The sequence below is a fragment of the Panicum virgatum genome, chromosome 9K (assembly GCF_016808335.1).
Source record: "Panicum virgatum strain AP13 chromosome 9K, P.virgatum_v5, whole genome shotgun sequence".
Classification (NCBI taxonomy): domain Eukaryota; kingdom Viridiplantae; phylum Streptophyta; class Magnoliopsida; order Poales; family Poaceae; genus Panicum; species Panicum virgatum.
In genome coordinates this window covers 62,367,309-62,387,482 of record NC_053144.1, presented here as the reverse complement: position 1 = coordinate 62,387,482, position 20,174 = coordinate 62,367,309, and the positions used below count along the sequence as shown (strand labels likewise).

General features: G+C 51.1%; 4 protein-coding genes across 8 annotated transcripts; 2 read left to right on the top strand and 2 right to left on the bottom strand.

Moving 5' to 3' along the window:
* The first annotated feature begins 486 nt into the window (after positions 1-486).
* Positions 487-864, top strand: LOC120648210 (peroxidase 1-like). The gene has a single exon (XM_039924947.1). It carries the CDS (start codon positions 487-489, stop codon positions 862-864), a length of 378 nt encoding a protein of 125 aa, XP_039780881.1.
* Positions 865-3,573: 2,709 nt separating this feature from the next.
* On the top strand, positions 3,574-5,344 carry LOC120646795 (allene oxide synthase 2-like). Its single transcript, XM_039923263.1, has one exon. The coding sequence runs from the start codon at positions 3,700-3,702 to the stop codon at positions 5,152-5,154; it is 1,455 nt and encodes a 484-aa protein (XP_039779197.1). The 5' UTR covers positions 3,574-3,699; the 3' UTR covers positions 5,155-5,344.
* Positions 5,345-11,186: 5,842 nt separating this feature from the next.
* On the bottom strand, positions 11,187-12,441 carry LOC120646794 (non-symbiotic hemoglobin). Of its 3 annotated transcripts, none has more exons than XM_039923261.1 (5): positions 12,164-12,441; positions 11,934-12,048; positions 11,669-11,785; positions 11,428-11,584; positions 11,187-11,389 (listed from the first exon to the last, which is right to left on the bottom strand). In XM_039923261.1, exons 1-4 carry the CDS (start codon positions 12,277-12,279, stop codon positions 11,444-11,446), a joined length of 489 nt encoding a protein of 162 aa, XP_039779195.1. In that variant the 5' UTR covers positions 12,280-12,441; the 3' UTR covers positions 11,187-11,389; positions 11,428-11,443. The 3 variants fall into 3 exon arrangements, with proteins under 3 accessions (XP_039779195.1, XP_039779196.1, XP_039779193.1); XM_039923262.1 differs by having other exon boundaries at positions 11,187-11,413; positions 11,452-11,584; XM_039923259.1 differs by having other exon boundaries at positions 11,187-11,584.
* Positions 12,442-12,978: 537 nt separating this feature from the next.
* On the bottom strand, positions 12,979-17,026 carry LOC120646792. 3 transcript variants are annotated; one of them, XM_039923255.1, is made up of 12 exons: positions 16,730-17,026; positions 16,515-16,648; positions 16,265-16,328; positions 16,033-16,116; positions 15,648-15,764; positions 15,058-15,474; positions 14,516-14,922; positions 14,309-14,408; positions 14,167-14,223; positions 13,994-14,080; positions 13,773-13,901; positions 12,979-13,650 (listed from the first exon to the last, which is right to left on the bottom strand). In XM_039923255.1, the coding sequence occupies exons 2-12, from the start codon at positions 16,535-16,537 to the stop codon at positions 13,273-13,275; spliced, it is 1,863 nt and encodes a 620-aa protein (XP_039779189.1). In that variant the 5' UTR covers positions 16,538-16,648; positions 16,730-17,026; the 3' UTR covers positions 12,979-13,272. The 3 variants fall into 3 exon arrangements, with proteins under 3 accessions (XP_039779189.1, XP_039779190.1, XP_039779191.1); XM_039923256.1 differs by having other exon boundaries at positions 16,734-17,026; XM_039923257.1 differs by lacking the exon at positions 16,730-17,026 and having other exon boundaries at positions 16,265-16,371.
* Positions 17,027-20,174: the final 3,148 nt, after the last annotated feature.

Here is a 20,174-nt window from a genome sequence, read left to right as displayed (position 1 = left end):
ATATCTTGATATGTTTCTCACGTATAGTATAAAGTATCTGCTCGCCCCCCCCTTATTCAAAATTTCTGGTTCCGCCGCTGGTGACGTGTGTAAAGTAAGATTGTATGGCTCAATAGTAAACAAGCTATTAAGAGCGTGGTTACCATTACACGGTTGGTTTTGACTCTGACATGACCTACACGGTAGTGCGCTAGTAGAGAGGGTGCAATCAGGAACTTTATAGTTGTTGTATGCGTTACATTACTGTACCAGCACTCAACGCTGGAAGTGACCACTCGCATACTGTCCTCAGCTCCCATAACACCAGCAAGCACCCCGGCCTGCAACATCTTCTTCTACCCTGTTGCTCCATTTGCATCCAGGCACACCTATAGCTGCTAGCTATCAAGAGGAAGGACTTGTGATTGAGTTGGCATCTCCAATCAACCATGGCACGTCAATAATCATGTGCGTTTTGTTGCTGTGCTCGTCATCCCAGCAGCCGCCATGGCTACTGGGCTGGAGATGGATTTCTACAGCAGCACCTGCCAGCACGTGGAGGAGATGGTGGAGAGGCGGCATCAACGGTCGCTGGCCCGCTGCTCCGCCTCCACTTCCACAACTGCTTCGTTAGGGGCCGCGACGGCTTCGTGCTACTGGACTCGACGCACCAGCTGCACGGCGAAGGATGCCACGCCCAACCTCACCCTCCGCGGCTTCGGCTCCGTGCAGAGGATCAAGGACAAGCTCGAGAAGGCCTGCCTGGGCACCATCTCCTGCGCCGACATTCTGTGGCGTGCAACGCCGCCGTGGTGGGCAGGGGCCCCTCCTATCCTGTCGTGCTCGGCCGCCGATTTATGTTTTCATCGGTCTGGAATATGGTAAAAATAAGGAATAGAATGGTTGTAGCTTCCCAGGCCAGTCTTGCTCACCAGCCAAGTGAAGTCATTGTCACTCTCTGAGGTGCCTCAATGTCAGACTACACATGACACAAGCTATGGTCTCTACAAATGATTTATCCATATTTTATCTGCATTCTTACGCAAGTTCTGTAATCTATTACCACAAGAAGCTAATGTTGTTTTTTTATTGTTGTTGCTATTTTATTTGCATTCTCACGCAAGTTCTGCAATTGGGTGAACTTGTACTTGTTATGGGGACTTGGATCTTTTTGAATTCTAACATACCTTTTGCAAATCAGGACGAAATCATTTCTAATGGATGACCATACTACGAGTGATTTTGATCCAACAAGTTCAAGCTATGAAGGCAGCTGTCAATTGTCATATGCCTCGGTAGAAAGAACTTCAGGAATTATTTTTCTTCTGGTGGTAAGAAAAAAAACGGCCTAATGTGCATTTATTTGTACTTTACCGGATGCAAAGCATGTACAATTTCTTCACTCTTTTTCCTGTATTGTTAACACCAAAACGAATGAGCCTAGCACGGAAAAAAAATATACCTATAGCTACCTTCGAGCAACTTGTCTACGATATGGGAAACTCCAGGAAGATGCTCCACAGCAGCACTCCTCCACAGCAGCCTGCTCGTGGTCATCTTCTACCTTGGCTCGCTGCCAGCCCAAACAAACGGGGTCACCGGTGAGCAAGTTCGTTCTGCTGCCGTGGGTCTGTTCTAACGAGTCTAGACTCTAGAGGAATTTTAGGCGTGCGTGGGAGGTCTAGCTGCCGCTTGCCGGCCTGTTCCAGGCCCGAGGCGGCCAGAAAGCATGCGCCGCCGCGAGTCCAAGCCGCGGCCATGGGCGCCGCCGCGGAACTCCTTGTTGCTCTGGCCGCCTAGGAGCCTGGCTTGGAGGTGATGCGTGCTCAGGAGGGCATGGTGGTTCTGTAGACGTTGCAGATTGGCGTGAAGAGGGGCTAGCAAGGAGGGTCGCCATGTACAGAACTTCAGTTGGCCGCCGGTGATGGTGACATGGTGTGCACGGGGTTAGAAGGTCTTAGCGAGGGGAGGAGTTGCCTAGGAGATTCAGCGCAGCACGGTGAAGCTCCCTGGCATGCTTGTTGGGGTCGAGACGCCATGGCGGCATGGCCCCCGTGCCGTGTCGTGCCATCGGGCAGCGTGGAGGAGATCCGCGAGATCCTCGACTGCGGCGCCGACCCCAAATTCCGTGACTGGAGACTCTGATGGCCGCACGGCGGTGCACATCGCCGCGTGTGAGGGATACGTCAAGGTTGTCGAGCTCCTCAAGCGCGGCACGGAGGACGCCATCGGCACCTGCGACGGCGGCTGGGCAAGGTGGGCACGCACCTGGCGTTGGGGTCATGGACACTAAGCCAACAGGAAGGGAGAAGACAGAAGTAATTTAGTCACGAAATGTTTATAAACAAGTCGAAGGAGTACATAATGGTATATTTCGAACAAATATAAAATTGTAATGTCACACTACTTATATCGCGAATAGTAATGTTATATCTCACAAACGTGATAATTGTATTGGTATAGATGCAATTAATCTTTTTTGGAAATTTGAGATTTGGAGGTCCATCATGCACCCCCATGTCGGGCAGTAAAGAAAGTTCCGAGGTTGCTTAAAAAAAATCCGAGGTGAACTGTCGTCTGTCGAGGCGGAAGAGACGGTGGCTGGGGCATGGCTCGTAAGGCGTCTCATCACAACTACAGTACCACGACGGAGCCGGCGATATTGATCAATGATCGGAGCAAGGGAACAAGTAATCCCCATCCCCACCAGGACAGTCACGTGTCGCCACATGCATTAAGCCCGACCCGTAGTGCATACCGTATCAATCGTTGTAGACATACTGAAACTCATGCAGAGAGTGAACCAGAAGTGCCTCAACACAGCTTCCAATGTAACCCGTGGACATAAGCATGGCAACCAAACAGCGATGGCACTGTGCATAATAAGGCCGCGATGGACGCCTCTCAACTTTCTTGCAAGTATCCGGAGCAAAACCACGCACACGCTACTTGGTTCAAGAAAGAATTGTCTTTCCTTGAATAGTACTAGTACAGAAAACATCGTAGCACTGAACGAAAATGCAAGGATGCCGCTTCGTCTACTTTATTTGCGCATGCAGATCGAGGCCGGCTGGAAAATGCAAGGATGAGTAGTTTTACTTATCCCCCAACTCGACCAACCACGACCTTTCCTTTCGTTCGGCGTCAGCTCATCTGTCTCGCGATAACTTGCAGCCGCCAACTTGGGATTTTTCTCGGTTGTTCGCGTCCCCCGCCCCCGTATTCCGGGTACCCCGCGCGTTCCCCGCACGCCCTCGCGGCCGGTCATCCCACCGCGCGCGCGAACAGCGCCAACGAAGCGAGCGCGCTGGCGAGGGGGGAACGCGTGGCTGATGCCCGCTCACGCGGCACAGCGTTCCGGACCTCGTGCCAGCCGGCGATCGCGATCTACTACCCCCGTCGAGATCCTCGCCGGCCGCTGTCGGAACAGTCGCCGGATCCATCCGGTCATGCCCATGCATCTGCGATCCACGCACGGAACGCGGAACACGTACCTGCGCAAAGCGCACGTGGTGCTAGCTATCTGCTAGTTGCCGTGCCTTCCCTCCCGCGCGCCGGGGGCTAGGCTATTTGTACCCCGCTCCTCGCGCTACCCAAGACACAAACCACATCCTCTCCATTCTCCCTAGCTTCCTCCACCAAACCTTGCCAAGAGAGTACGTGACAAGCACCGATCTATATATCGATTAATTACAAGTGAGCATCCAAGCAGCCCCGGTCATGGCGAGCTCCGATCAGGGTTCGTCCGGCGCCCCGAAGCCCGTGCCGGGCAGCTACGGGCTGCCGGTGATCGGCGCCGTGCGGGACCGCCTGGACTTCTACTACTTCCAGGGCCAGGACAAGTACTTCGAGTCCCGCATCGAGCGCTACAGCTCCACCGTCGTTCGCTTGAACGTGCCGCCGGGCCCGTTCATGGCCAAGGACCCGCGCGTGGTCGCCGTCCTCGACGCCAAGAGCTTCCCCGTGCTCTTCGACATGGACAAGGTCGAGAAGAAGAACCTCTTCACGGGCACCTACATGCCCTCCACCGACCTCACCGGCGGCTACCGCGTGTGCTCGTACCTCGACCCGTCCGAGCCCACCCACACCAAGGTGAAGCAGATGCTCTTCAACCTCCTGCTCTCCCGCAAGGACGAGGTCATCCCGACCTTCCGCTCCAATTTCTCCTCGCTCCTCGCCACCGTCGAGTCGGAGCTCGCCAAGTCCGGCAAGGCCGAGTTTAACAAGCTCAACGACGTCACGTCCTTCGACTTCATCGGCGAGGCCTACTTCGGCGTGCGCCCCTCGTCCACCGACCTCGGCAGCGGCGGCCCGGCCAAGGCCGCCAAGTGGCTCATCTGGCAGCTCCACCCCCTCGTCACGCTCGGCCTCCCCATGATCCTCGAGGAGCCGCTCCTCCACACCTTCCACCTCCCGCCTTTCCTCGTCAAGGGCGACTACAAGGCGCTGTACAAGTACTACTCGGCCGCCGGGAAGCAGGTGCTCGACATGGCCGAGGGCCTGGGCCTGTCGCGGGAGGAGGCCTGCCACAACCTGCTCTTCGCCACGACGTTCAACAGCTACGGCGGCCTCAAGGTGCTCTTCCCGGGCCTCGTGGCGAACGTCGCCGGCGCCGGCGAGAAGCTCCACGAGCGGCTGGCGGCGGAGATCCGCGGCGCCGTGGCCGAGGCCGGCGGCAAGGTGACCCTGGCGGCGGTGGAGAGGATGGAGCTGACCAAGTCGGTGGTGTGGGAGTCGCTGCGCCTGGACCCGCCCGTCAAGTTCCAGTACGGGCACGCCAAGAAGGACCTGGAGGTCGCGAGCCACGACGGCGTGTTCCAGGTGAGGAAGGGCGAGATGCTGTTCGGGTACCAGCCGTGCGCCACCAGGGACGCCCGCGTGTTCGGCGCCACGGCGGGGCAGTTCGTGCCCGACCGGTTCGTCGGCGACGAGGGCCGCAAGCTGCTGCAGTACGTGTACTGGTCCAACGGCCGCGAGACCGAGAGCCCCAGCGTCGGCGACAAGCAGTGCCCCGGCAAGAACTTCGTGGTGCTCGTCGGCAGGCTCCTCGTCGTCGAGCTGTTCCTCCGCTACGACACCTTCACCGCCACCGTCAGCACGGAGCTGCTCGGCTCCAGCGTCGTCTTCACCGGCGTGACCAAGGCTACCTCCGGCCCTGGCAGCAGCGAGCAGTAGATCGACCTCTCGATCGGCCCGCGCGCGGGCGGTAAATGTAAATCAATCTTGCTTTGCTTGAACCCGCAGTACTTGCATTGATTGGCGTGGTTTGGAGGCGGCATGCAGGTCCCTTTCTTACCGTTCGTTTGCCTCCTTTGTATTTGTAATAATAAGATTATTATTATTTCTCCCTCTTCACGTGTGATTTGAGTATTTGACGCTTTGTTAATGCATGCAGCATGGCATGTTGCATGAATAATGATGCCTCGATGTTACCTTTTCACAGATCTACGCCACACGCAGGCGTGCATTCGCACGGTAGGAGATGTCACCACCATGTTAGCTGCCGTGCATACTATTCAAGCCCGTCGACGAGACCTTTAGCTTAAATCCGAGCTACGACTTCACGACGATCTAGAGAATAGAGGCCCTTTACAGTTTTGTGCATAAACAATGTTGAACTCGATCTGCCGCTACCGGCGGCTTTCCGTTCTGTCCAACCTGCGTGGGCTCCAGGGCAATGACCACGCTGTAGCAACCCTTACCAGCCGAGCCGTGCATGGGCGACTTTTTGTTTTTCGCGAGGAAATTGGATGCGCCCACACACTACAACACACATCGATCATATCACATGCACGTCGACCCATAACGTGTGGGTGCACTCTAGAGCAACTAGCTGTAAAATGAGACCAGAGAGGTCTGTCCTCGCTCATCCTTTATCATGTACGGGATATATCTCTAAGTGTAGTTTTTGAGCTTTTTTCCACTTGGGATTTAATTAGATCCCATTTGGTTTGGCGCTCTCTCTAGTTTCAAGTCCTCGTAATATATACAGCCCGGCAGTAGGTATACTATATGAGCCATTTCTAGCTCTTTCCTTCAAAATTTAACTAGGACTTAGCGAAGCCACTTTTTAGGCGATCAGCTCCACTAGCTCGTGATAGCCGTTAGTTGCCACAGGGCCCAAAAGGTGGAGAAGCCGGATCTAGTGGAAATATAATTGTGCCAGACGTGAATTAATTACCCGGCCGGGTGCACCTAATATTTGCGCCTTTTCATTTTCTATACTAAACACAAGCTAACCCACGTGCCTTTTTACCTTTTGAACGACCCAAAGCCTGCGGTGTCAAACTTTCGGATAGCGATTTGACGGCAATTGTCATGTCAGTAAGCAAATCTGACGTCTCAGTACAACGACTCATATTTCAAAGGTTACTGATATATAGTGCAGAAGCAGAAAGCTAAGGGTTCAGTTCACGCAAGAAGTAACATATATAGCAGAGCATCATCATCGTCATATATACCTAGACACCTAGTGTGCGCGCCCAACTTTTTTCCCCGGTTAACTTCAAGCGTGCACCACGCGAACAATCTTTTTTATTTCCCCGCACGTCACGTTCATCACCACCACAAAAGCCGGCCGATGGATTCTATCACGGTCGTCACGGCAGTACCATCTAGAGTATACAATAGTGTGGCGCCCTAGGCTGCCTAGAGCTCTAAAAAACCTGAAAATAATCGGAAATGGCTGCTGGCCTGCATGTCCACGACACAAGGTATATTACTTAATTTCCGGGCAAAGGATATATAGATTTTTTTCGAGTGTGGCAGATGGACGCATACATTGCATCACATGGATGCATGGGTGATGGTGTGGGTGTACGTGGTGGCTCCCCCGGGCTGGGCTGTGCGAGGGGCCCGGCAGGCAGCCTGCCGCAGGCTAGGCAGCCCATGCCCCGGCCGGGTGCCCGCCGCCGCTCGATCCCGCGCGGTGGCCGCTGACCCGTTGGTGTGGGGCGTGTGGCGAAGGGCGGCCGCGGATTGATCGATTGGTGCTGTGCTGTGGGCTAGAAGCCTGGAACGTGGAGCGGCTGCTCAGCGATTGCGTGTTGCGACGCGGCCACGAGACCCAGCCGGCGGCACGCGCCGCATCATTGTTAACCCCCCGAATAAGGCAAAATAAATGATGGGTTTCGCTTTCTCTAGCCTGCCGCGCGCCGACCCAAATCTTTCGCCGCCGCCGCCGAGCTACTCCTACCGAACAAATCTCGCCTGCAAATTTTGCTCCTTGACAGTACACACACGCTACACATGCAGCGCACACGGGCGGCTGCTCGGTCACGCTCACGCACATGCGCATAAGGACACGGACAAAAACAGGTCTAGCTTGATCGCTTTTTCAGTGTTGCATTGAGAGCATAGTTAATAATACAGCCAACTGCTGGCTATATAATTTTTTTAGTTTTCTCTCGGCCCATTCATATAGTGGTTGAGCCCTTAACCATTAATATATGGTCCACTTGTTTCTCTCATAATTTTTCTTGATTCTTATGCATAAGCGGGCTGTACGCTTATAGCCCACTTTTCTTCTTTTTCCTCTCCTCTCTCATCCATCTCAGTATTTAGCTAACTTACCGCCCACTACTGTTTGGAATCCAGACTGCAGACAGCGGTGCGTCACTGACTGACCCGCCCGGGTAGCAGCCCAGCCAAGATCTTCCCCATCGGACCCGTACCGCACTGATTGGGGTGGAGTTTTGGCCGGCTCGCCCGGAGTTTGATCCGCGGCTACACCACGTCACGTGCCGTTGGGATGCACAATTCGCCGTCACCGGCCGCTTATATCATCGTTTTTCTCTCTCTCGAATATATGCAACTTACGTATCTTTATATTACGTATATACATTAAGAACAAGAAGAAACGCAACATCAGTGCGTTACAGGCCATCACGGCAAGTGCCACACGCTGGAATTGAAGTTTTTTTTATTACACAGTACAACTTAGACACTCACAACGCACGTACAATAATACTCCTATGAACACACGTACGCAAATTCTACCTCTATAAGCATCTTTGAAGACTGAGCTGTCAAATTCTTAAAATTGATGAAGTCACCAAAGACTCCTCGTTGTGCCTATCACCGAATGCACAACGCCATTAATATAAATCCCAAAACTTTTGTTCCCATGAGAGTCAAATTCAGGACATCAGGTGCTATCGAGACTCTTGTAACCACTAGACTACATGTCTTTTCACTTGGAACCCAAGTTCGAAAAAAAAACAGACCTGACTACTCGCCATGTAAACAACTTAGTCTTACCACACCGGTCTAGATCCAAATGTGGATCTCCTGCATGATGAGCTCGAAAACCTCAAAAAGTGAGTGTGAGTTCTGGTCAAATAGCCTACCATTGCGCTGCTTTCAAATTAGCCAGGCGATCAGCAGAAAAAACGTATCAAAACCTCTTCTTATCTCCTTGTGCGGCAACTTCCTCGTCAGCTCCCACCAATCCTGCAGCGTTTGGTTAACCTGGCTGAAGGTGCAAGTGCAGCCCATCCAACTGAGAGCGTGCCACCAAACTTCCTTAGCGAAGATGCGCAGCTGATCAGAAAGGTGATCATCAGCCGTCTCAATTTCCTGGTCACAGAGCCAGCAAGTGTCTCTAGCATCCAGGCCATGCCTCCTTCGCCTATCAGCCATTGAGATTCCGCTTCAGCTCGCGAGCCACATGAAGAACCTGACTTTCGGTGGCGCCCAGTTCTTCCAAATTTGTTTCGCGCAGTTGAAGTAGACACAGCGCGCCTTGGTGGAACATTTTGTAAGCAGATTAATTTCACCGTGTACTGAGCATCGTCCAACGCCATTTGAAGGATTCCTGAACATCAACCCACAGCTGAAGCGTTCCAAGAGCTCCTAAAGTCTGTATACACTATACAGGCGTGGCAGCGCCAACGTGTTAGCGTGTCTCGGTACTAGCATTGCTATTTTTAAACTTTTTCTGGGGTGAGACTATGTATCCGAGTGATTTTTTATTTCAGTTTTAGTCTATTTTTTAAACCAACCCAATCATGCCACATTAGCCGTGTTGAGAGGGAAAATCGAGTGACCAGAAAAAAAAACAGTCGAGTAAAAACCCCAATCCATGTCCTCGCAAAAAAAAATCTAATCCATGATTAAACAAAAAGACCACGTTATCACGCGACTAATCGCGCACATGCAGAAGGCGCGACCCCTTTCTCCCAGCGCGACACGACCTGTAACCAAACTGTACGAGCAAAAAATACAGTGGTGTGCGGGTCGCTTTTCGAAGTCCGAACTGACATCATCGCTTACATGTACAGTGAAAATTAGTTGCATTTTTTCAGATAAACATTATTCTCTCATCGAGCATCCGTTTTTAAATCCGTTTTCACTGTTGTGTTCTTTGAAAAGAGATCTATAAAACAAGACCCATATTGACTATGTTTTGAAAATGTATTATACAACTGTCAACTTATATTAATGTATAGTAGTAACTTATGTTCAGACTGTGTTGCATATTACTTATATTTTTGAACTAGTAATTTACATGACGGCCTGCTATTTTCTGTAGCAACTTATGTGTATATCAATTTACTGAAATGACAACTTTTGTGTATAGCAACTTTATTTTGTGTCAATTTATGCGTATGAGTGTATGGTTGATTTTGTTTGTGATAACTTATATCTTATGTGTTAGGCAACTCATGTGTATAATAGATTATATTTTGTGGCAACTTTTATTTATGTGTGAAAACTTTTATTTTTATGATAATTTGTATATTAACTTATACACTAGTAGCAACTTATGTGTAAATTTAGATTTAACATTATTGAAGTAGTTGCTACAATATACACAAATAAATTGTCAGTACATAAGTATCAACTAACATGCATATCCTGTAAAACAAAAGTTGCCAAAAATATAATTTATTATATGAGTAGCAACTTATATATGTATATTGTAGCAACTTCTTCAATAATACCGAAGCTCAATTTACACATAAGTTGCTATCCGTGTAAAATATTTTCAAAATATATGCAAGTGAGATCTAATTTTGTTCGTCTCATCACGTAGAACACAACGGTGCAATCGGTATTCAAAACGGAGCTCGTATGAGAAAGATACAATATTTTTATGAAAAAGCTTGATTCAAAAAGAAAGCCATACAAAATTAGAGAGCGAGACACATGAGGGAGATAGAGGGCAAGGAGATATTAAACACATGTATAGCAGACCGGACAAGGAGATAATTAAGATGCGAACAAAAGAAAAAAATATGTAGGTCGCAGCGGCCCATCATCCCCTCGCTGCTGGCCGTAGCAGGCCACTGTGGTCGCGCAGTCGCACGCGGGCGCAACTGTTCGCGTCTTAGATTTTTCCTAAACAAAAAGTGGCAGGTACATCCTAGACAATACATGATGGGCTGATGGCCCGGTTGAAACCCGATTGTGTTCAGAGTCGACTGATGGGCCGATTTGTATGCAACAAGATAAGAAAGAAAAAGCAATTACAAATACATCCACAAATAAGATACGAGACAAACTCAACAATCACGAAACAATACGACGAGCCATCCGTTCAAACAATAGAGTGATTATAGAAAAAAAACAATCGAGTTCTGAACTTCTGATCCCTCTCGTCGTGCCCCTATTTTAGGATAGGCGGCCCGAACGCCTAGCCTACTTCCAGATGGCCGGCCCAAAAGCGCGCAAAGAGCCCATGCATGCATTTGTCGCTTTGCGTCGTCTCCCTCTCTCACTCAGCCCAACCGGAGGGAGCGCGGCCCATGAGCCCACGTGGCAGCATTCTTTCTCTTTTGCTCCTTCCCCCACGTCGTTGGTATCAATTGAATGATTTTTAGTTTCAAAAAAAAATAGTGATTTTTCTGAACAACTACCCGTGTTTTTTCCAAAGTAACTACTACCAGGGGCAGGGGCGAATCGAGCGTGGGGGCTGGGGGGCTCCAGCCCCCCCCCCCACTCCCACTCTCTGACCCCGCCCCCATGTTGTCCATTGCAGCCTCCACGAGTCTCCTAAGAAAGCATAGTGAGGAGGAGGAAGAAGAGGAGAGCAAGAAGGACAGAAGAAAAAAAGAAGAGAGAAGAAAAAAAGAAGAGAGAAGAAATAAGAAGAAAATGAGCAATATAAGAAGCTTTTTGTAATATATTTATGTATTTATTGTCTGCAAAACGTCCAATAGCTTTTTGTAATATAAGAAGCTGCAAACACACGTTGCACGCATAAGTGGCTACAAGCAAGTTACATCACATCTTTATTCAATGCTCATCACAACATATATACATGCTCTCAAAAATTAGTCATCACACTTGTCTCCATCGAGAGATTTGGAAAATGCACAATACAAGTCAAAACAGCAAAAAAAAAAAAACAGCGATGAAGAATTTGGAGATGGTGGTGCATCGTAGGGGGAACTCAGCGCGGAGGCCGAGTAGCAGCAGCAGCATCATGCGGGCAGGCTTCATCTCAGTAGCAGCAGCAGCATCATGCGGCAGGCTTCATCTCCTGCTTGATGGCCGCCACCAGCTGGTTGTAAGCCTCGCTCCAGGCGTTCTTCATCTCCAGGCTCCACATGTCGGCGGGAAGCGCCTCCTTTATCGTCTCCAGCAGCGCGAACCTCGTCACCTGTCAACACGCGCACGGTCAAGACAAGGCTGCTTGGTTGAATCCTATAACACCACAATCCAGAAGGTGGGTCTGGCAACTTGCCTCGAAGTGGCCGTCGGCGACGCCGTACTTGAAGTGCGTGGCGCCCAGCCGCTTGAGCGTCGTCTCCCTGACGGTGACCTTCCCGGCCTTCCGTAGCTGCGCCGCCGCCTCGCAGGTCTGCAGCATTGACAGCGACACGCGCACGCGTTCCTTATCGTCGGTCGTAGCTTTTTTTTTTTTAAAAAAAATTCTCTTTCCACAGCCACCCACACATCGATCGGGCTCGCTCATTACTAGAGCTCGAGAGAGAAGAACACGAACGCACCATGACGAAGACGGACATGGCGTGGTTCTTGAGCTTGGGGTTCTTCTCGAGCGGCACGTCGGAGTCGCGCAGGAACGAGAACATCTGCTTCGCCGACGGCGCGATCTCGAAGATCCTGCGCACGGGAGCAACGGGCGGTTCGGTGCCATATGGAATTATTATCAGGAAAATGCAATGCGGAATCATATCGCGGATGCGACGCGATGAGATATTGAGATGAGATGGCGTACTTGAGGAAGAAGCGGAGGCCGAGGTCGGCCGAGTCCTTCTTCATGAGGGCCCACGACTTGAGCACCAGCGCCTCCTGCTCCTCGCCGAAGATGACGTTCCCCTCCGCGAGCGCCATGCCTCCTCTTCCTGCTGCTTGTTTGTCGATTCGGCTTGCTAGTATCTTGGTGAGTTGGTGTAGTAAAAGATAATCCTATCTGTGTGCGTGCGTGCGTAACCGCCAAGCACTGGACAGTGGTGGATCGACGAATGTATCTGTGTGATTCGGGCCGAGCTGGGACGCATGTTTATATAGGTCGACCGGCCCAGGCCTGGGGCGGCCCTTGGGGCACCTGAGGAGCCAAGACGCGAGGGCAGGGCACCACCACGTCTCCTAATCTGGAAGTGGCACGCGATTACGCCTGCAGCCACGGCGGGGATGGGGTTGGGGTTCCAGTCCAAGCCCGAAAACCGTGTGCCGACAAAGGGAGGGCGGGTTGAGGGGTGCAAGCGCAGCGTCAAGCCAGCAGCAGCAGCTCGGGCGTCAATAACGTGGGCGGCTGGGCGCGACCAAAACAGCGGCGGGGTTTGGGAATCCAAGTCAAATCCCCGTTCCCTTCCTTCTTTCTTGCCCACCAAGAAGCGAGGGAGTTGCGTTCGTTTCGTGCTCGGCTCGCCAGAGGGGCGGCCGGCCAGGCCACTGACGGGACGCTCCACAGACACCGGGCGAACAATTTCTTGGGCCGCTTTCCGGTCGGTCAGGTCAGGGCGGGCCAACCTCTGCACTAGCTAGCGCACTGCCAACAGTTCCTGTTCCCAGTTTGGAAATGTTCACGGCTGCTACAGTGTAGAATCGATTTCTTTGAAACCTCTGTAAAAAAGGTTCCTCAGAAAATTTCTGCGCGAGGTGGGGAATTCAGGCGCCACTATTCACTATTGACAGCAGATCGAGCGCATACCCAATTCAGATGTGTTTTCTGTCTGTCCATCTCTCTCTGTACATCCATCCACACCCCGCGCCCCGGTCCCGCACGGATCTCACATCTCGTCACACGTTGGGCCCGCCTCGGCCGTCGGCGTGACGGCCCGGCCCGGCCCGGCCACGGGGCCCACGGTGACTGACGGGCCACGATCACGGATCCGCACGCAGCGCGCCTTTCTCGAGCTGCCGCCCGCACGCGGGGGACCCGCCGCCGCCGCCGACCAGCTCCTTGGCCAGCAGGTACCTGAACGCCAGGTTGTGGGGCTTCCACTCCACGCCGGGGAGGCCGCCTCCCCGGCCGCGCTGGCTCCGGCGCGCGGCGCCCCGGAGGCCCTCGGGCAGGTGGCGCTCGGCCGCGGCCACCACCTCCTGCGCGCCCAGCCCGGCGGCCCGCGCGTACAGCTCCAGGGCCTTGGGGAGGATGATCTTGTGCTGCCCGCGCCCGCGGACGCCCACGTTGGCGCGGATGTACTCCTCCTTCGCCGCCTCCAGCTGCTGGAGCAACCTCTTGGGGCTGTACAGCCGCACCTGGATCCATGGAAGGGGGCAGTAGTTGATTGGAAGGAGATGAATCAAATTCAATGCTCCGGAACGTAAATGTCCGTGCGCCGTTGGGAGTTGAGTGGTGTGTTTGATGCTGCAGTACGTACCACCGGGTCCGAGTAGCTGCCGGAGGACAGTGCGAAGTGCACCAGCGGCTCCGGCCGGTCCACGGCGAAGCCTTGCAGCTCCTCCTTGTCCCTGGACTTCCATTTCGGGTAGAGCAGCAGCCTAAGCCACTGCAGGAATCATTCAATCGAGCAATGTGAGGCTGAAAAGGCCTCTGCTGGGGAGATGAAATCAAAATCATGCAGGAGGCAGCAGAACAAACCTGACCAGAAGAGTGTGATCGGCAGCACAAGATCTGATACTCTATCAGCTCCGCGTTCACTCTTTGGCCACTAATGTTGTAGGATACCTGTGCCGCAAAACAGGGTCATCAGAATGAGATACAGGCATGCCATTGTATATCTGAATATGGCAATTTGAGGGCTCCCTTTCCACCTTGGTTAGCAGAATCCTCTTGCTGTTACTTTGTGGAATCCCGTATTCAATATGGGCCTGAAAGTAACAAATATTTAGATTGAACTCCATCTGTTGAAAAAGTAGAGTAAGATGTCGAGGTACTGGGCATGAAACTAGTTACATGTATCATCATAGCATTATGCACATTGATCCAGAAAGCAAGCTTCTCTTCATGTTTCATCCCACTGAGATCAGCAGTTTCTAGCAGCTGTACAAGTGACCTACAAAGTGGCATCATTGACTATTCAGCAAATAGTTGAATGGATCAATCTATTCACTATCAACTATAAAAGGTACTGGGAAAAAAAATCAATGGAAAGATACTTACATATATTTGCGTAGCATATCTTTAACATCAGCAGACCTCTGATCACCCTTGCAAAGAGCAGAAACCTCAACCACAGAATCATATTGTAGACCCAACTCCCTTGATTCACCGTTGCCTAATGCGTTCTCCTGCCATGCCTCAATGAAGCTCTCTTTTCTGCACCTGGGGCTCCATATATCTGCAGTATATTTCGAAGATAATCCACTGGCCGATGAAAAGGATGAGCACGGTGAGGGGAAGAAGGCATGTTGCACTGTGGGTACGTCTCTCAGCCGTATGTATATGGCAGCAATGCATTTAATCATATCCTCGGATATCTTGTTCGGTGTCTGAGGAACATGATCTGCAACTCTGGTCCCCAATATATCTGCCAAACTCACTATACCAGAATCCATGCACTTCCCTTCCTGATCATTGAAGATAATCATGTCAGAATTTCATAGATCAAAATTTCTACTATACAACATTTTCCAAGATAGATCCTGCATCAAACTAATTAAAATAATTTGAGCAAAACAGAGGTTTCAGACATCATTATGTACCTCAACAAAAGATAGAGGCGAGGTATGGCATGGTTTCAGAGCTCTAGCAAGATTGTTCGCTGAAGGAGATACCCTAACAGAACGGTGCAGAAGTGAGGAATGGCTTCGTCCAATATTGGTCTTTTCATGGCTAGTTTCACTTGTAGAAGTTGTAGGTGTCGACTTGCGTGCCAGGACCATTCGGCTTGACTGCACCAATTGGTGCTTCCTTGGGGTTGAGAAGTCAAACTCTGAAGCTTCTGATAGTATACCTGAAAAAGACCTTGCCGGTTGCCTGTCATTTTCCATGTCACAAGAAGAATTCACAGGGCAAAGTTGTTGTTCAAAGGCCTTTCGGTAGAGGGTCAGGAGATGTTGCTCCAAGCATATGACCTCTAGCTCTAGTACTGCTATCTCCTTTATTAGCTCCTCCGTAGGCTGTGATATCATGGAAGAAAGAAAATTTCTATGAGACTTACTGAAAACTCTATCTTCAGATAAACTTGCACAGTGCACCATTCAAAAATCAATCATTTCATGTGATGTAAATATTTTCTCTTATTTTCTTTTTCTCTCATTCCAGAATCACTACATTGGAAAAGGAGTTTCACCTTTGGAATGCAGCTCTCATTTGATGAAAGAATAGAACAAGGCTTGTAACCTAGTGCTTTCTCAAGAGCCCGGCGCATGACAAATTGATCATTTAGTCGCTTCTCAAGGACTTGAACCTGCGGAAGCCATATGTATCAAAACTGAAACGAAATATCATAATAAACATATTGCGAGAATAAATTTTGCTATCCAGGGAGTTCCGAAATATCTATAGCAATTTTAGTCTTGACATTCTTATCCTTACAACTTCAAACAGATAACGAGAAGCAACTCTGGAACTGGTTGAAAGAGATCTCAAATGAACAACAATCTATGGCTAAGATCCTAAGGAAGGAACATTTTAAGACAAACTGAAGGGGTGAAAGAGCAGATATCTGATTTTACCTCTCGTTTCAATGAGCATGGAAGCTCAGCAGGACAGGACGGCCTCTTACTGGTGCTGTTCTGATCCTTCAGTTCCCCGGCATCCTACAGCAGAAATGGTAAGGGAGGCAAACATACAAGGAATCGGATAATTTCTATCAGAACAGTTGCAATCCACGACACATAACACGAGAAAGTGAAGAACCAAGAGCTAATCTGACAACTTTTTTTTTCTCAACAACCGCAAGCTTACCTGCTGTTCCTGAGCAAGGCACCTCGGGGAAGAAGAACCCACACTATCCATTCTGATAGAATCACTGCCAATGCAAATTGCCCAAGAGCATTAGCCAGGAACCGCTTCTAAAAAAAAGAATATTTAGTATTTTTTCTTGGCCGGGACTAATTTCGGCACTTGATGACACCAACAACTGCTCCAAACAGGGTTTTGTGGGAGCAAAGCTTACGCAGTTCGTCAAACTGCATAATGCAAACAGGGTGCGCACCTCTTGGAGCGGCCGTGAGACATCGCTAGTCAGGAAGAAGGCTACGAGGCTACAGCTCCTCCGCCGGCCGCTGCCACAGAGCTCAAGGAAGCAGCCTCTCCCATTGTGACCTTGCTCGAGCAAGCCGCTGGAATCTGTCCCGGTTTTGCAGGTTAGTGAACCGAAAAGAGGAAGTGGTACTGGTAGAGACTATAAAGGGGAGACCCAGCATCTACCTGCCTCACAGGTGAATCGTTCACGGCAAGCGGAAGCTGGAGTTGTTGCCGAGGAGTTGATCACCTACTAAAGCCTTGACCTGCTGATGCTTTTGCCTTTTGTTTCTCCGCTGAAAGTTGCTTCTTCTTCTTCCCAGGCCCCCTCCCCCTGCTTCCTGTGAGGTGAGAGGACAGCTGAGGGGAGTGCGAGGACTGGAAGGTGATGAACCGGAGGCACTCCCCTCCCCTCCACCACGCCCCCACTGCGCTGCAGGTACAGTGGTGGTGGGACTGTTCCTGAGATTATATCAGAACAGCACTCCAGATCGGTCCTGTGTCCGGCTATTCCGATGCTTTTATTTATTGTTGCAAGTCCCTTGGATATGTTTATGTCTGTCTCATTTACTTACCAACTTCTTTTCTATTTTATGCTTAGGTAGAGAGGCCAGAGCTCGGAGAAGGGCCTCGCTCTATTCTATTCTATCCAGATCTGTCTCATTTACTTTTGTTTATGCATGCAGGGTAATTTTACTCCGTCCAAGGCTGCTGACCTTTTCACCTCTGTCACTTCATAATCGTCCCCATCAGAAAACCGATTAGTAAATAATAACAGAATCTTCTGTCACATTGAGCATCTGCTGTTTAGCGAGGAAGATTTCTTTCCTTCTTTTCATTGAAAGATGAGTTCCACCAAGAGGTTTAACATGAGGATTTTTTAAGCCATTTCCTGAATGAGATGCTCCTCTTTCTGACGGTAGAAAGGGTTATGTACGCGAGTTTTTGCTCGACAATGATGGGATGAGCAGGTCACATGCGGATAAAAAGGACTGCGAGCAACGGAGCAGGACAGTGGCATGCATGGCTTTTGTTTGACCTGTGACCGACCCTGCTCCGGTAATTGATGGAGCTCGTCCTATATGGCTAGCTAGGATGTCTTACACGACCACACGCCGCAGTGCCACAGGCGTGGCCGAGTTCGTGCCGGGGGGCACCTAGTGGCATGGAAAGCCAAGGATGCTGGACGCGGCCAAGAAAACGGGCAGGCCGCAGGCCACAGCCACTGCGGCGGCATGCGGGCGACGGGCGCCACTCCGGCCGGCCGGCCAGGGCCGAGGCGGCGAGCTTGTCATCTCGCCGCCTAGAAAGCGGCGCTCCTTTGCCTCGACGCACACTGCTCGACTGTGCTGACCCTGCGGCCCCTGCGCCTCCAAAAGAAATTTTTTGGCGGGTCACCGTGTACCAGTGCACACTGGTACTAGATCACAAGGTCGTCGTCACAGGCGCTGCCAGCCAGCAGATGATCCTCATGTCTGGAGTCTAGAGATCAGGACCAACCAACCCTAGCTAGCTTACATTTCCTGCTCCTCGCTCGCTCAAATGGCTCGACAAATCCTTGGCTGTCCAGTGAGCAGTTACTAGTAGTACAAGCAGCTGCAGGATCGATCTCCATCACCAGACGCCGCACAAAAGAAATCATTCCCGACGCGCGGCGACCGCACACATGGCTCGATCGCGTTGTTTTTGGGCAAGTAGTACGGTGAGGATACATGCCAAGCGCTACGCCGAAGGGTATAGCGGTCGGATTGGTAGGTGCTCAATGCCATCTGCAGTGTGTGTGCCCCCGGGCGTCACGTAGCCGCTTGTCACGGAATCTCGGGCTTTTGCTTTGGGGTGCCCTAAATCCCAGCACGGTTTAGCTGTTAGCTGTGGGCAATGGCGGAGCTTGATCGAAGAATGAGGGGGGCCACCCTTCTACTACAGTAATAAACAATGTCAAAATTATTATTTATCTAGTGTAAAAATTTGCAAATTTAGGGAGGCAATGGCCCCCTTTGGCCCTAATGAAGCTCCGTCTAAGCCTGTGGGGCTTGGCGCCAGGCACACAGGCACTAGCCAAGGCGAGCATGCGCCCCTCCAACTGTTGCAAGAGCAGGGAGCGAGGGGTGCAGGGGCACCCGGCAGCGTCCCGGTCTCACATGCGCGCTGCGGGTACAGCGCACGCGCAGTACAGCACCATCTGATCGGCCACTTTTGGTCTGCACAACCACCCATCACGCCTTCGCGATTATCAGAGCAAATAATTGCCCCCCAAAAGATAAAAATCTTTTTTCAAGAAACTAAGAGATAAATAATCTCGAACAAGTTTTGGGCCATGTTTCTTCGCCTGGACGTGTATTGTAACGTGGGTAGGGTAATCAAATGAGCTGGTTTCTGTAAACTACAGTAGCCACTTGCTGCTGCATCTCCGGCTGTCCGAGAGGAGAAGGCAGCCGACGGAAGGGCCTCCGCCTCACGAAGCACGCTGCCGCTTCGTGTGTTGGTCTCCCCGTCCCCGCCTGGGCTGTGGGCTGCAATGATTTTCGCCGCGACCGGAGGCAAGGCCTAGGCAAGGCAAACCACCAGCGCTAACGTCCAAATGATGCTGCCAATGACGGGCCAGGGAAGCCGTGCCAGCCGTGACGACAAGGGGAAGAGGAACCTTGGGGTAACCCTACTTATCCGCGTAATAAAATCTCAGTGGGGAGGGGATTAAAGAAACGCCCCCGGCGACAGACATGCTCGAGGTTTCATGTGCTCTTGGACCCCCTCCCCCTCCTCTACCGCTGACGCGTCCGGCCGGCTACTGGCTCTAAACAATCGCTGCATCTCTGGAAGGAGTAGGTGATCCAAGTGAGATACCAGCGGTAAGAAGCCACTAAAGCCAGAGGTGCGGTGGTGATGCGCTCATGACACATTGGAAACCGGCATCCCGGAGGCATTTGATTATGGAAGCCTCTCTGGCCGAGATCCAGAAAGATTCTTCTCATCGTTTCTCCAAGCTGTCGGAGGCTAAACAAAGCTTACCAGCAGCTGGAGTGAACACCCCGGCCGTGCCAAATTGGGGCGTCGTATTAGCGAGGTCAGAGGGCTGCAGAGCTCGAGCGAATTTCTCTTCTGCTAGTACAGTGGTACATGGCAAGCTTGTAGTAGCTAGGGACTCTACAAATTGAGGGACAAATGTTTTCCTGTGAAGAGGACAATATAGAGTGTTCTTCCATGCACTAGATTCTCAAGTGTGTGCATGGTACAGGAGGCCACCCGATTCAGATGAATACCCATATGCGTGTCTTTTGCATGGGTTTCTAGAAAGCTACCATGGCTATAGATGCTACGATTCAACGCACGGTCCAAGGTTTGACTTGACAGTATGTTAGATGTTACCTAGCCGTGCAACGACGACGGCCCTGGAGTGCATGAAGAAACAAAAGTCTCATCTTGCAGAGCCTCCCGTCGTCACAGTTCATTATACAAATCTGGCATGTGCAATCCCAGAAAACCGAGATTTTCGGAGTTAGAATTCAAAATTGCCCTAGAAACTAGCAGGTGTTGAACCAAGATGTTTGGCTACCGCCACAAAGAGGGCACATTTAATTTAACATGACGAATCTGTAGCAATTTTAAGACAGTCTGCATTTCCTCCATGTCC

Coding starts and splice junctions, on each gene's coding strand:
- LOC120646795 (XM_039923263.1), top strand. CDS start 3,700: ATGGCGAGCTCCGATCAGGGTTCGTCCGGCGCCCCGAAGCCCGTGCCG.
- LOC120648210 (XM_039924947.1), top strand. CDS start 487: ATGGCTACTGGGCTGGAGATGGATTTCTACAGCAGCACCTGCCAGCAC.
- LOC120646792 (XM_039923255.1), bottom strand. CDS start 16,537: ATGTCTCACGGCCGCTCCAAGAG. Junction 14,409..14,515: donor GATATGCTACGCAAATATAT/GTAAGTATCTTT, acceptor GCCACTTTGTAG/GTCACTTGTACAGCTGCTAG. Junction 14,224..14,308: donor ATAATGCTATGATGATACAT/GTAACTAGTTTC, acceptor TGTTACTTTCAG/GCCCATATTGAATACGGGAT.
- LOC120646794 (XM_039923259.1), bottom strand. CDS start 12,279: ATGGCGCTCGCGGAGGGGAACGTCATCTTCGGCGAGGAGCAGGAGGCG. Junction 12,049..12,163: donor GGCCTCCGCTTCTTCCTCAA/GTACGCCATCTC, acceptor TCCCGTGCGCAG/GATCTTCGAGATCGCGCCGT. Junction 11,585..11,668: donor TCGCCGACGGCCACTTCGAG/GCAAGTTGCCAG, acceptor GCGTGTTGACAG/GTGACGAGGTTCGCGCTGCT.